The sequence below is a fragment of the Solea senegalensis genome, linkage group LG13 (assembly GCF_019176455.1).
Source record: "Solea senegalensis isolate Sse05_10M linkage group LG13, IFAPA_SoseM_1, whole genome shotgun sequence".
NCBI lineage: Eukaryota > Metazoa > Chordata > Actinopteri > Pleuronectiformes > Soleidae > Solea > Solea senegalensis.
In genome coordinates, this window is record NC_058033.1 from 7,623,815 (window position 1) to 7,638,869 (window position 15,055).

At 40.8% G+C, this 15,055-nt stretch overlaps 3 protein-coding genes across 4 annotated transcripts; all 3 read right to left on the reverse strand.

Annotated features, from left to right (window-relative positions):
• Positions 1-4: 4 nt before the first annotated feature.
• LOC122779838 (olfactory receptor 146-like) lies at positions 5-1,258 on the reverse strand. The gene is made up of 2 exons (XM_044042487.1): positions 1,205-1,258; positions 5-1,058 (listed from the first exon to the last, which is right to left on the reverse strand). Exon 2 carries the CDS (start codon positions 1,052-1,054, stop codon positions 110-112), a length of 945 nt encoding a protein of 314 aa, XP_043898422.1. The 5' UTR covers positions 1,055-1,058; positions 1,205-1,258; the 3' UTR covers positions 5-109.
• A 1,950-nt stretch (positions 1,259-3,208) lies between these two features.
• Positions 3,209-8,959, reverse strand: LOC122779699. The gene is made up of 4 exons (XM_044042275.1): positions 8,438-8,959; positions 7,932-8,158; positions 6,643-6,981; positions 3,209-4,285 (listed from the first exon to the last, which is right to left on the reverse strand). The coding sequence occupies exons 1-4, from the start codon at positions 8,815-8,817 to the stop codon at positions 3,228-3,230; spliced, it is 2,004 nt and encodes a 667-aa protein (XP_043898210.1). The 5' UTR covers positions 8,818-8,959; the 3' UTR covers positions 3,209-3,227.
• A 1,810-nt stretch (positions 8,960-10,769) lies between these two features.
• LOC122779835 (olfactory receptor 2K2-like) lies at positions 10,770-14,050 on the reverse strand. Of its 2 annotated transcripts, XM_044042485.1 has the most exons (4): positions 13,999-14,050; positions 13,523-13,918; positions 11,843-12,069; positions 10,770-11,202 (listed from the first exon to the last, which is right to left on the reverse strand). In XM_044042485.1, exons 2-4 carry the CDS (start codon positions 13,900-13,902, stop codon positions 10,850-10,852), a joined length of 960 nt encoding a protein of 319 aa, XP_043898420.1. In that variant the 5' UTR covers positions 13,903-13,918; positions 13,999-14,050; the 3' UTR covers positions 10,770-10,849. The 2 variants fall into 2 exon arrangements, with proteins under 2 accessions (XP_043898420.1, XP_043898419.1); XM_044042484.1 differs by having other exon boundaries at positions 13,523-14,044.
• Between the last annotated feature and the right edge of the window lie 1,005 nt (positions 14,051-15,055).

The window sequence follows — 15,055 nt, forward strand, 5'->3', positions numbered from 1 at the left end:
CCAGTGAGTTAGCAATCAACGTTTACTTCCATTAAATTTTCACATTTACAAAGTAGATATACATTCAGTGTTCAAAGTCAATGTTTTATTGATGACTAAACAAAATGACTCATTTAGTTTTTCCAATTTTTTTCGAGTTACACAATTCTCTTAAGAATTTCCGCATCTCTTTGGACTGTACATCATAAATAACAGGGTTGAGGCTTCCAGGGACGAGGACGAACAGAATGGCAGCAAGTTTTCTGTATTCTGAGTACTGAGGGAAACGATGGAGTGTAATAACAACACTTCCACTTAAGATCATGATGAGATACACCAATAAATGAGTGCTGCAGGTCTTCAGAGCCTTACTGTTCAGAGACTTGCTCTTACTGGTCACACAGACAATAGTGATCTTACCATATGTGAGAACCATGCTGCCAAGAGAAGCCATGAACAGGATCACAGTGAATAAGAGGCCATAGACGTTATTAATGAAGACACTTTCACAGGAGAGTTTAAACAGTGAAGCGTTGTCACAGTAATGATTCCTGATCATGGCTCTGCATCGGCTCAGCCGGATGGTCAGACCAAGCAGAATAGAAACAAAAAAAAGGGCCGTTCCCCAGGCAGAAGCCGACAGCTTGACCACCATTCTATTGGTCATGATGGAAGTGTAGCGCAGTGGGTTACAGATGGCCACATATCTGTCAAAGGCCATGATAATGAGCACAGTGTGAGTGGTCGTGCCAAACAATTGTGTGACAAAAGCTTGGATCACACACTCGAAATAAGTGATGAAACGTTCAGAGGGAGGACGCAGGATATCTGAGAGCAGCCGTGGCACAATATGAGTACTTCCAATGATGTCACTGATTGCAAGGTTGCACAACAGAAGATACATCGGCTGATGAAGGTTCTTATCAATGAAAATTATTATCGCCATGCCCACGTTCGATACCATTACAATGATATAGGAAATTAAGAAAAAGCAAAAGAAAAGGTACATGTTTTCTTTGGTGACTGTATACCCCTCTATCTGGAGTAGGAAGCTGTTGTATGTGTGGTTTTCCATCAACCTGAAATAACAAAAAAAATCGTGTTCCACAAAGGCATTTCAGCAACATTAACACATACATAAAATTGCAGTTAATCTCCATACACATTTAGAACACATTCAGAAATAGTAAAAAGGTCATTTTGTCATAGATGTGACCAGTAATACCTGCAGTGTAGTTAAGGTGGATGAGTCTGTGATCCTCACTGGGGAGCGTTTGCCACCTGCAAAGAACATGGCGTACTTTATATACAGTACATTCACTTAAACACCATGGGAATCGCTTACATATCATCTATAATGAAACAGAACGAAATCAACAGCCATAGGGACTGCAACTGTCACCGGCTTTCAGAAGTTTTACTTTTAATTGTTTCCATGTAACACTTTCCCAATTTTAAGTCCAGTCTGCAAAACTCTGCACGTGATGGTCAACACTCACACCTATGAGCATGACATACACTTGTATTAATTCAATTGTTGCCTCACTGCAAGATTTTCGGTTTGAATATTCCAATCCATGTGAAAAAAACACATTTATGCTTCAGGTTCTGTACAACCTGAATGTGTCCTTCATGGAGCAAGTTAGGCAGGAGGAAAAGAGGAAGATGACAGAGAATGTTGATCGATGTTGAGAAGGAGGACATGAGGACAGTTGGTTGCGAGAGATATGTTGAGATGGAGGCAGATGATCTGCTGTGGCGACCCCTAAAGGGAGAAGCCGAAAGAAGAAGAAAACTCAGTTTCCCTGAGACTGTGTCAGAAATGATTGGTTGATCAATGTCCACAAAAGTATTTATTATTATTATTATTATTGTTGTTATTAACCAGTTTGGTTCCCGGTTCCTGAGGGCCTTCCATGCAGGAGTTTACATGTTTTCCTCATGTACACGTGGGTTCTCTCTGGCTACTCTGGATTCCTCCCACAGTCCAAAAACAGATGTAGATTGGAGAAAAGTTTAACTGGACACTCTAAATTGACTGTAAGTGTGAGAGAGAGTGGTTGTTCATCTCTAGATGTTTGCCCTGTGTTGGATTTGGGACCTGTCCAGAGTGTGACCATGCTTTTGTGATTGGCTCCAGGAGGATAAAGCAGTAGAAAACGGATGGGTGCCATCTTTTCATTAATTTTGAGACCCTAAATGTGCTTGATGTGAATTGTATTTTGTTATTTGTGTTGTCACACGTGGGTGCTGCTGAACGGCTCAGTCTGGCTTCACATTCCAGACTCAGAGACGAGTGTTGTTCACAAGCTTTGGACGATTTTCACCTTGTTGACCAACATGAGATGACACTGCAGGGTTTGTACAATATATGCAGCACATTACAGTAAAGCTTATACAGTCGGCCCACTGCTGTTTAAGAAATTATATGTCAGATTAGTATCAACGTTTGTCAGAGCTGGCACCCCCACAGTCCTGTGCTGTGAACCCAGCCACGGGTGGCCAGTGTGCTCCTAGTGCCAGTGCCAAGCCTTGATAAATGGCATGGTTGCATCAGGAAAGAAATCAAAAATGCATACAGATAATCCGTTGTGGAGAAGCCCAAAGAGGAGCAACAGCATGAATGCCTCAGTTTGATCCACTCATTCTGTCCTGTCTCTCAGGAAACAGCTGATTGTTTCTGTGCTATAAACACTAAACACCATTTAAACAATTTATTAGTTTTAAATACTGAGTGTCAAAAGTCTTAGAGATGATGTTTGTTTGCAATGATAGCTCTTAATGATAGATCTTTTTTACGTCATCGCCAGCTGTCGTAATACCTTAGTGGTGACAGGAAGTAGTCACACTTTGCACATGTGCAGAACAAATTGGGTTTCCATGACAGTGATCTCATTATGTCCCCACACAACACTTAAATTAAAGCTTTTGTGAAATTAAATTATTTAAACCTTTCTCATTGTAGGCCAGAAATAACTACGAAAACAACTCGTAAAGTACAATGCAAATGTTTTTCATAAGCTAACGATACCTTAAAAAGTCCAAGATTCCCCAGCAGCTGACTAATATTTTCTCAGAGTTCCTTAAGTGATGCTGCATGTAAATAGTCAATTGTCCACGCAGCTAATATTTCATGTTTCTTCTGTGTTGTTGATCATAAAACTTTATACAGTGTTTTACAAAATAAATAACATTTAAAAGTAGAATGATGATCAAATTACTCTTTTGTCATTGTTTTATATGATTTATTATGAAAAAAAAACAGAAATGCTCTTTCTATTTGATGACAAACATTTATTAGACTGAAACTTATCAAATAAAAATTGTCTAATCTCCTTGGACTGTATACCATAAATAAGTGGGTTCAGGCCTCCAGGGACAATGATGAAGAGAATGCCAGACAGTTTTCTGTAGTCTGAATACTGAGGGAAACGATGCAGAATAATGAGGATGCTTCCACTTATGATCACGAGTAGATAAACCATTAAATGAGTGCTGCAGGTTTTTAAGGCCTTACTGCTCAGAGACTTGTTCTTATTGGTTAGACAGACGGTCAGAATCCTAGTGTAGGTGAGAACCATGCTGCCTATAGAAGATGTGCACAAGACCACGGTGAACGTGAGGCCATAGATGTTATTGATGAAGACGCTCTCACAGGAGAGTTTAAACAGCGAGGCATTGTCACAGTAGGGGCTTTTAATCAGAGTCCGGCATCGGCTCAGTCTGATGGTCAGACCGAGCAGAATCCCGACCAAAACCAGGGCCACTCCCCACGCAGAAGCCGACAGCTTGACCACCATTCTGTTGGTCATAATGGAAGTGTAGCGCAGTGGGTTACAGATGGCCACATATCTGTCAAGGGCCATGATCATGAGCACGGTGTGAGTGGTCGTGCCAAACATTTGTATGATGAAAGCTTGAACCACACACTCGTAATAACTGATGAGACGTTCAGAGGGAGGACGTAGGATATCTGAGAGCAGCCTGGGGACAATAAGACTACTTCCTATGATGTCACTGACTGACAGGTTGCAGAATAGGAGATACATCGGCTGGTGAAGGTTTCTGTCGATGATAATTAAAATTAAGATGCCCACATTCAGTATCATAACAAACAAATAGTTGAGCAGCAAAGCAAAAAAGACAGGGTACATGGTGGTCTGTGTGACCTTTAACCCCTCCACCTGGAGTGTGAAACTGTTGTAGGTGTAGTTTTCCATCAACCTGAAATTACAAAAACAACACTTTTCTTTTAAAGTTAGGAAGTCACTGATACTTGATAGCAATACTGTCACTACAACACTTCATACAACATTTTAATGACGGAACAACAGAATTATTGATCAACAAAGATTGACGATGACAATAATCATTAGTTTTAACCCTATACGGTATATCAATGTTTCCCATTGATTATCTAGACTGTGTTGGCCAGTCATGATCTAATTTGCCTTGGAGCAGTACGGGCACTTTTTTAATTTGACTATTTTGAGTACTGGCACTTCTCACGAGATGTCGTCTTCTGTTTAGGTTCATTATCATTTCCCAGGCAACGCTACATAACGTTCCCTTGTTCTTGCAAGAGTCTAGAGTTAGTTTCTATTGTGAAGGCTTTTTATTTTTATTGTAAAAACAAGAACAATATCAGTCTGTCGCTGTTGATGGTCCGAAAGGCGAAGATCAATTTCTAAAGAAAGTGTTTCTAAGGTTTCACAAATGTTTACTTCTTGCCGCATTTGTGTCGTGGAGAAACAACATAATAACAAGACACCAAATAAAATGAAAAAGTTTAAAGTTTAAGGATAATCTAAATATACAAGTTGGCAAATTGTGAAAAAAACAAGTGCAGTTTTTATATGTAAATAAACAGATGTTGTAAACATCACTAACATTTTCTGCTATCTTTTATTTACTGAAGATTTTCATGATTCTTTAATGATTTAGTACGTCAGACATATTCGGAGGTCGCAGAGAAAACATCTAGTGTTACACATTGTCACAGACACGGCAACAGTCGATAAGCTATAGTGAACCTGAGGAATCACCACACTTACCTCTTTTACGAGAATATGAATAAGTGCTTTGTGACTGAGGCAAATTATTCTTTCATGGACACTAAAAGTGAGCTGTATTCGAGACGGCCTAATCTTTTATAACTGCATTCATCCATCAGGGGAATCTTTTAGCATTAGCTAATATGCAATGTAACTTGGCAACCTGGGTTTGAGTTCCGTGGGAACCAATGGGAGCCCAGCTTCCGTTAAATTAGTAAAATTATACATCTGTGCTAAAATATACACATACTCATCCACAATACTCACTCAGCCAATCTTACTTAGCACCACTTCCTATATAAAACTTGCACTTAACAATAAAATAGCTTATAGTCAGTGTCTTATAAATAAAATACACATTTTGTATTTATGTTATTTTTAGTGTTATTAGTAATTCCACAAATGTCATTAGTGGTAACGTTGTATGTGTGCACAACTCGGGTTTCCGGTACCAGCTTGGCAATAAATATAGCTTATATTTGTTATACTTCATTTTCATGGTATCTTTCCTTGTATTATTTAATTTTATTCAAAAAAAAATTATGTCATCCCTCAACTGTCATTATACAATAGTGGTGACAGGAAATAGTCGCACTTTCGCACATGTGCAGAACAAATCGGGTTATGACATTGCTCCGCTCAAATTTAAATGCCTTTTTCATTTTAGGCCATGGTGAATCCTTCAGGGTTTTTTGTCATGTCTTTGTACAGCACTTTGGCAAACTGTGTTATCTTTTAAGTGCCTTATAAATAAAGTTGGTTTGGCTGCACGGTTGGTGTAGTGGTTAGCACTCTTGCCTTTACAGCAAGAAGACCCGGGTTGTCCCCGTGTGTGCATGTGTTTTCTCGGGTTCTCCGCTTTCCTCCCACAGTCCAAAAACATGCAATGTTGTGGGGATTAGGTAAATTGCGCACCCTAAATTGACCGTGAGTGTGAGAGTGAATGGTTGTTTGTCTGTGTGTTTGTCCCTGCGATGGACTGGCGAACTGTCCAGGGAGTACCCTGTCTATCGCCTGATGTAGCTGAGATTGGCACAGCACCCCCCGCGACCCTCTGGTCGAGGATAAAGCGGTAGATGATGGATGGATTGGATTAGTACAGATGATTTTCACCAAATGGGACCAATCCCCAAAATTTCATACAAATAGACCACTAGGAGGCACCATAACTACTTGTTCAATGACAAATAATCAGTATTGTTAAAAGTACAGTTTTCTCTGACTTTCTTAAAAGAGGAATTATCAGCAGGAACGAATCCTCTGGCCTTTTGTGATGAATGATTGATGATGCTTTGTGCAGAAGCAGCCACATCCCAGCTGCATTCTCATGTGAATTGTTGAGAGGACAATAAAGATGTTATGGAAGGCCAGTGATCAGGCTGAGCAATTAAAGAAACAAAGATAGTATGTCATATGTGTCTTTTATTTATTTATTTAAATATTTGAAAGTCCAGACGGAACTCAAGAAAGAAACCCAGATTTAGAGGTTTGTTATGATTGTGTGGGATGTTCCTCAGACGTTTGTCCTGCACCGCTTTATTGTTTAGTACAGACATGAAAGAGGTCAGGAACCTTTTTTACATTTTAAAGCACTCTCATTTTTTCAGACTTAATTCAGTGGTAAAATTCTTAATGATGCTAGCACGCAGCTCTTTACTGAACAGTCCGTAGATGATGGGGTTAATGGCTGGTGGAATGATGATAAACATGATGCTGAAGAATTTCTTGACGTTTTGGGAGACGGAGGCAAACCTCTGCCCGAGGATTATGATCAGTGATGCTATTTCATAGATTAGATACACCACAAGATGTGAGGCGCACGTCTGAAAGGCCTTGCTGCGGGCTCTGTTTCCACCTCTGCTCTGTTTTACCGTGTGCAGGATTTGGATGTAGGTGAAAGCAATGATGACAAAGACCCCCGTACTCAAGCACCAGGTCATGGACAGACCTAGAAAAACATGGAAAAATACATTTATTCTTAGTATGCGGCATTCATATCATAGCTGTATCATCCTGATCCTTATCTTGAAACCTGCTCGTGGTTTAGACATTTCCTTTACGAAATGTTGGAGATTAAGGCATGTTTGCAAGATTTTTAACTGATCTACAGTTTGACATTGTTCACTTTCACATACTACGCTCAAGACTCTTCCAATGATAACACTCTCTGACCAATCAGTGGCCCGAAGTCTGTTGGTGTCACATTTTAGTATCGGCTCAGCCCACTTGGAACCTTGACAGAGCAGGGACTAAAAAAAATACCAGGTACTATCACTGATGGAAAAGCAAAAGAAACAGAGTCATGCTAAATAGTATTTAAAAAAAGTGTGCCCAGTATTAGCTGGAACTATTTTACATTAGAAAATAAAGGTGTTTGTCCTTTCAGGTGCAACTCTAAATGCATAAAATCAAAAAGGTGCACAATATTAGCATTTCTTTCTCTTTGAAATAAGATAAACATACATCATATATGAGCCACAAAGTGCCTTTAACAGAATACAAAAGAACTAACACTGCTATCATACCGATCAGACGACTGTGGGAATTGATCTAGGAATCTTTGTGGGACAGTGAAATGTGTTTTTTTACTTATTTCTTCAGTTATTTCTGGTGGAACCACAGGCTCGGTCACTAAGAAGTTGGTTATGGGCCACAGGCTGCCATTTGAATAGACTGGCTGTAGATCATGCAGAAAGAATTCAATTTACCAGGGTCTTTGAATGCATCTCGTGAGCTCCAACACACTGTGAACCCTCTGTGAACCCTGTTGAAACTCCAGCTCTCATGTGCTGGAGTTTAGAGCATTCAACAAATAATACCATGAAATATTCAAGTGGCATTTTTGCCAGAAATGCCCATCCCTAGCAGCTTTACTCTGAAAGGATGCACTGTCCATACCATAGATATTATTAATGGGGGTGGACCGGCAGGCCAGGCTCAGGATAGAACGGTTGCTGCAGTATACGTGACGAATGGTGTTGCCACACAGCGGCGTATTCACATGGAGGGCAAAGAGCACAACGATACACAGCAGAGCGACAAACCAGGAGAACGCGCAGCAGGAGTGCAGCCGAGCTGGAGTCATGATGGCGTGATACCTGAGCGGCGCACACACAGCGACGTACCTGCAGTGGAAATATATTTACAGCATCTCTTTCTCTTTCACATAACTGCACTGTATGGCTTAAAAATCAATTATATCCACATATAACTCTTATATCAGTATATAGACTAAAAATATACACATATTATTTCTAAGACCTATCACCCAGCCTTACAGAAATATTGCTTTGATTTATATTTATTGATATTGAATGATATAAAAAGGCATATTGTGATCAGATCAAATCAGATGGTAAAAGAATCACTGACTCTTTTTCTTGTGCTTCGCTGCATCTTGTTACCTGTCATACGCCATGGCCCCCAGAATAGTCTGCACTGCGGCTCCGTACGTGTGCACACAGAAGGCCTGAGCGATGGCCGAGACGTAGGTGATTCTTTTTTCCCCTGTCAGAAAGTGCAGCATGAGGCGAGGCAACACTGCGGTGGACCCCATCATGTCACAGAATACCAAGTGACAAACCAGCACAAACATGGGTCTGTGCAGGCTCTTGTCTATGATGATGACACACATCACCACACCGTTCCCAAACAGCACCACCAAGTAGTTAAACAGAGCCAGAAAAAACAGGAACGGGCCGTAGCCTGGTGGAATATGGAAGCCCTCCAGCTTGAACACAATGGGCTGGCTGAGGGGAGTTACCAGAGACGTCACGTTCTCCATCCAGAACAGTGTGGTTCTGCAAAGGACAGGTGTGTCAGAACCTTTCAAACCAGAACCAGATCACACATTTTACCTGCAGTAAAACAATCAACAGACCCTCTCCTGTTGCCTCGTCAGAGTGGTGATGTTGCTCTCACTTGTTCTAAATAACTTTAGGTTGTTCTTGTGAGCGTCCATCAGCCATGCCCATGGTCAACAACCCAACCCTAACCCCGCCCCCTCTGCTACTCATGTTGCCGGCTCGCTGTAATGATTGGCTGTGACATTCATTCATTGTCTACGGCTTAATTCTCCTCATGAGAGTCATGGGGTCAGCTGGGGCCAATCCCTGCTGACATTGGGCTTAAGGCCCTCGGTCAGACTGTGTCCCGAACCTGAATCTTTATGCTCTAAGGCAGCAGCGCTAGCGACACTTCCAGGATTTACTTTCGCCGGTTCCCATCCCACCTTGGTTCTTTCTGCATGGAGTTTGCATGTACTCCTCATGTGTACGTGGGTTTTCTCCAGGTTCTCCGGTTTCCTGCCACAGTCCGAAAACATGCAGAGGTTAACAGGATGCACACTCTAACTTGACCGTAGGTGTGAGTCGATATGTTTGCGCTGCAACTGACTTTTCGAGCACTACTTGGTTCGGCTCGACTCAGAGAGTGTCGTCACTGGATAGTCATGAGCGCGACGTCCTACACAAGAACGAAAGCCAACAGTGCCAAACTGTAGATCTTTTATAGAGACTTTATTTTAAAAATCTATTTATAATTCCAAAATGTACTGATCATTCCAGGCTCTGAAAACAAGCGGAGGATTTGTTTCATGAGAATTTACTTCTTGTTTGTTTGTTTTTCTGAGGAAAATCTGGCAGCAAGATATTGAAAAATACTACATCAAAGTACAAACTGTTGTGTTGTACTTAAGTTACTGAACTTAAGTACAAAATTCATGTGTCTGTACTTTTACTTTGTTATTTATATTTCTAGCAAATTATACTTTACTCCACTACATTTCCTCTAACTATCTCTGTTACTCTTTACTACCAACAACCCTCCTGACCAGACTAGATGCTCATTGGCCCCCAGGTCATTTGAGTTTGACACCCCTGTGTCATAGTTGCTTGATTTGGCTAACAACTATCAAAATGTAATTTCCATTTTCATCATAAAAAAGTGAGAAGTTAATGTCGCTGCAATAATGTGCTTGTGAACTTTCCACAAAAGTTGAGCGGGAAACAAGAGCAACACGTGACAAATTATTACACGTTTGTTTTGTTGTTGTTGTTGTTGTTGCAGCAGCAACTTGAAGACAGTGTTCTTTTGTGGCTCCAACAGAGAGTTAATAACACAAAGCCTGCAGGGAATGTCCTCTGCTGTGATCACTCACTGTCCTCCCAGCTGATCTCATGGTGAAAGTTAACTTTGCAGAGACGTTGCCACGAGTTAACATCAGAAAATAGCCACTCATTCCGATTATTTACTGTCAATTGTTCACTTTGTTCATGACAAGCGACCTTAACGCAACACAATATAGGATTTCAACTAATAAATAATTAAATAATGTCTCCTAAGATTACTTTGATATTACATCGACTTACAACAGGGTGAAAGTCACCTCTGTCGGAGCCTGAGCAGGTCTGCATCACCTGTATTGGCACTGTAGAACTTCTGGTTACGGGTCTGTGCCGCGAAAAAAGAACTACAAGGTTCTACTGTACATCATATAAGCCGGGTTGAAAACACAAGCTACCTTACCTTAAACTAAAGCACTAGCATTCTTATCTGTTTACCATTTATGACCACAGTCCAGTCTGTGGCCTAGGTAACAGAAACACTTCAGTAAACCTGTTCTCCAACCTGTTCTTGTCATAAGTGTCTTTTATTTATTTAAATATTTAAAAGAACGGAACTCAAGAAAGAAACCCAGATTTAGAGGTTTGTTATGATTGTGTGGGATGTTCCTCAGACGTTTGTCCTGCACCGCTTTATTGTTTAGTACAGACATGAAAGAGGTCAGGAACCTTTTTTACATTTTTAAAGCACTCTCATTTTTTCAGACTTAATTCAGTGGTAAAATTCTTAATGATGCTAGCACGCAGCTCTTTACTGAATAGTCCGTAGATGATGGGGTTAATGGCTGGTGGAATGATGATAACCATGATGCTGAAGAACTTCTTGATGTTTTGGGAGACGGAGGCAAACCTGTGCCCGAGGATTATGATCAGTGATGCTATTTCAAAGATTATATACACCATAAGGTGCGAGGCACACGTCTGAAAGGCCTTGCTGCGGGCTCTGTTTCCATCTCTGCTCTGTTTTACCGTGTGCAGGATTCGGAAGTAGGTGAAAGCAATGATGACAAAGACCCCCGTACTCAAGCACCATGTCATGGACAGACCTAGAAAAACATGGAAAAATACATTTATTCTTAGTATGCGGCATTCATATCATAGCTGTATCATCCTGATCCTTATCTTGAAACCTGTTTGTGGTTTAGACATTTCCTTTACTTAATGTTGGAGATTAACGCATGTTTGCAGGATTTATTAAGTCTTTTTGAAATAAGATAAACATATGTCATATATGAGCCACAAACTTCTCAAAGTGCCTTTAACAGAATACAAAAGAACTAACACTGCTATCAAACCAATCAGACTACTGTGGGAATTGATCTAGGAATCTTTGTGGGACCGTGAAATATGTTGTTTTAGTTATTTCTTCAGTTATTTCTGGTGGAACCACAGGCTAGGTCACTAAGAAGTTGGTTATGGGCCACAGGCCACCATTTGAATAGACTGGCTGTAGATCATGCAGAAGGAATTCAATTTACCAGGGTCTTTGAATGCATCTCGTGAGCTCCCATTAGCCCAACAGACTGTGAACCCTGTGTGAACCCTGTTGAATACTCTAAACTCCAGCTCTCATGTGCTGGAGTTTAGAGCATTCAACAAATAATACCATGCAATATTCAAGTGACATTTTTTGCCAGAAATGCCCATCCCTAGCAGCTTTACTCTGAAAGGATGTACTGTCCATACCATAGATATTATTAATGGGGGTGGACCGGCAGGCCAGGCTCAGGATAGAACGGTTGCTGCAGTATACATGGCGAATGGTGTTGCCACACAGCGGCGTATTCACGTGGAGGGCAAAGAGCACAACGATACACAGCAGAGCGACAAACCAGGAGAGCGCGCAGCAGGAGTGCAGCCGAGCTGGAGTCATGATGGCGTGATACCTGAGCGGCGCACACACAGCGACGTACCTGCAGTGGAAACATATTTACAGCATCTCTTTCTCTTTCACATAACTGCACTGTATGGCTGAAAAATCAACAAACAAGATTCTACCAACATGTGGCGTGGATTTGTTAGCCTTTCTAAACAAGAACCAAAACAAGTCTTCATTATAAAAACCCACAGAGCTCCTGGATAATCTGAGTATAGTAGCTGTTTGTCGGAAAATAATAAATCCAGATCAGGGTTGAGTTAGACTTTGACACAGGCTAAAGAAAGTTTTGGTGCTTTTTCACTATACATTTTGAGCACTACTCGGTTCGGCTCGACTCAAAAAGTGTCATCACTGAAGAGTCATGAGTCACAGTGCTGAACTGTAGATGAGTTAAAGAGACTTTATTTTAAAAATCTATTCATAATTCCAAAATCTACTTATTATTCCAGGCTCTGAAAACAAGCGGAGAATTTGCTTCATGAGAATTTACTACTAGTTTGTTCTTCTGAGGAAAATCTGGCAGCAAGATATTGAAAAATACTACAAAGGAATAGGAAAATGAATCCTGCTCCCTGATTTTTCAGCTTCTTACATTTGAATATTTTCTGGTTTCTGGGCTCCATCTACAGTTTGGCATTGTTAGGTTTGATTCTTGAGTCATGTCAACCAATTATTACAAATTCTACATTTTTGGTCTCAGAAACTTGAAAAATATTGTCCAGTCTTCATAATACTGAAGATGACTATGACCTGGACAACTGAAAACCATCACAGACATAGACCAACACATAAGTCATGTTAGAGCTGAACAATATATCGATATTATGTCTGTATCGTGACATGAGACAAAATATACTCTTAGATTGTGGATATTATGTCATGATAAAGTATCTGTGATGACTTTATATCATACCATTTGATAATCATCATATTTAAGGAATACAAACTACGATGTATGTTGATTTAAAATACTTAAAAATCAAGAAAATTATACTTTTTAAAAGTCACTTTGTTGTCATTTTAAACCTAATTATATGTGTTATTGCAGAAGTTTTAGCATAAAACATTTCTGACATAAATATCCTTTATCCTTTAAATAAATAAAAAATAAAACAACATTAAATAAAAGGCAATAATAAGTGTATTTTAAGATCATGTAATACAGATCACAAACAGTAGACTAGGTTTTGTAGGTTTTGTATTGGAGTATTGTCACTCTGCTTTGAGAAGCACAGACATCTCAAAAGAGTCCAGAGAAGCAAACTGTGTGCAGCTTTATATCCACATATAACTCCAGTATATCAGTATATAGACTAAAAATATACACATATTATTTCTAGGACATATCACCCAGCCTTACAGAAATATTGCTTTGATTTATATTTATTGATATCGAATGATATAAAAAGGCATATCGTGATCAGATCTTATTTTGAACTGGTAAAAGAATTGCTGACTCTTTTTCCTGATGTGTTGCATCTTGTTACCTGTCATACGCCATGGCCCCCAGAATAGTCTGCACTGCGGCTCCGTACGTGTGCACACAGAAGCCCTGAACGATGGCTGAGACGTAGGCGATTCTTTTTTCCCCCGTCAGAAAGTGCAGCATGAGGCGAGGCAACACTGCGGTGGACCCCATCATGTCACAGAATACCAAGTGACAAACCAGCACAAACATGGGTCTGTGCAGGCTCTTGTCTATGATGATGACACACATCACCACACCGTTCCCAAACAGCACCACCAAGTAGTTAAACAGAGCCAGAAAAAACAGGAACGGGCCGTAGCCTGGTGGAATATGGAAGCCCTCCAGCTTGAACACAATGGGCTGGCTGAGGGGAGTTACCAGAGACGTCACGTTCTCCATCCAGAACAGTGTGGTTCTGCAAAGGACAGGTGTGTCAGAACCTTTCAAACCAGAACCAGATCACACATTTTACCTGCAGTAAAACAATCAACAGACCCTCTCCTGTTGCCTCGTCAGAGTGGTGATGTTGCTCTCACTTGTTCTAAATGACTTTAGGTTGCTTTTGTGAGAGTCCATCAGCCATGCCCATGGTCAACAACCCAACCCTAACCCCGCCTCCTCTGCTGCTCATGTTCCCAGCTCGCTGTAATGATTGGCTGTGATTTTCATTCATTCATTGTCTACGGCTTAATTCTCCTCATGAGAGTCGTGGGGGCAGCTGGGGCCAATCCCTGCTGACATTGGGCTGAAGACCCTCGGTCAGACTGTGTCACGAGTCTTTATGCTCTAAGGCAGCAGCGCTAGCGACACTTCCGGGATTTACTTTTGCCGGTTCCCATCCCGCCTTGGTTCTTTCTGCATGGAGTTGTGTACACATGTACTCCCCATGTGTCCGTGGGTTTTCTCTAGGTTCTCCGGTTTCCTGCCACAGTCCAAAAACATACAGAGGTTAACAGGACGCACACTCTAACTCAACCATAGGTGTGAGTCGATATATTTACGCTGCGACTGACTGGCAACCTCTCCAGGATGTGACCTTTCCTATGTCAGCTGGGATGGGCTCTGGTGTCCCCCCCGCGGCCGTCATCAGTGGGGTTTTCACGAAGGTTTGAGGGTTAATAGAGTTGGTATCGGATGTTTCGTCTTGATATTCTTCTGTTGAATTGCTCTCCGATCTAAGTTTGACAGAGCCACCTAGAGAGAGAGTGAGAGGTTTGTTTTTAGCATTTAATCCCATAATAGCATAGTTTTCAGTTCAGACTTTATCACAAACAGTAACCAGTGCTGTAATGTAACAAAGTACAAACTGTTGTGTTGTGCTTAAGTTACTGAACTTAAGTACAAAATTCATGTGTCTGTACTTTTACTTTGTTATTTATATTTCTAGCAAATTGTACTTTACTCCACTACATTTCCTCTAACTATCTCTGTTACTCGTTACTACCAACAACCCTCCTGACCAGACTAGATGCTCATTGGCCCCCAGGTCATTTGAGTTTGACACCTCTGTGTCATAATTGCTTGATTTGGCTAACAACTATCAAAATGTAAT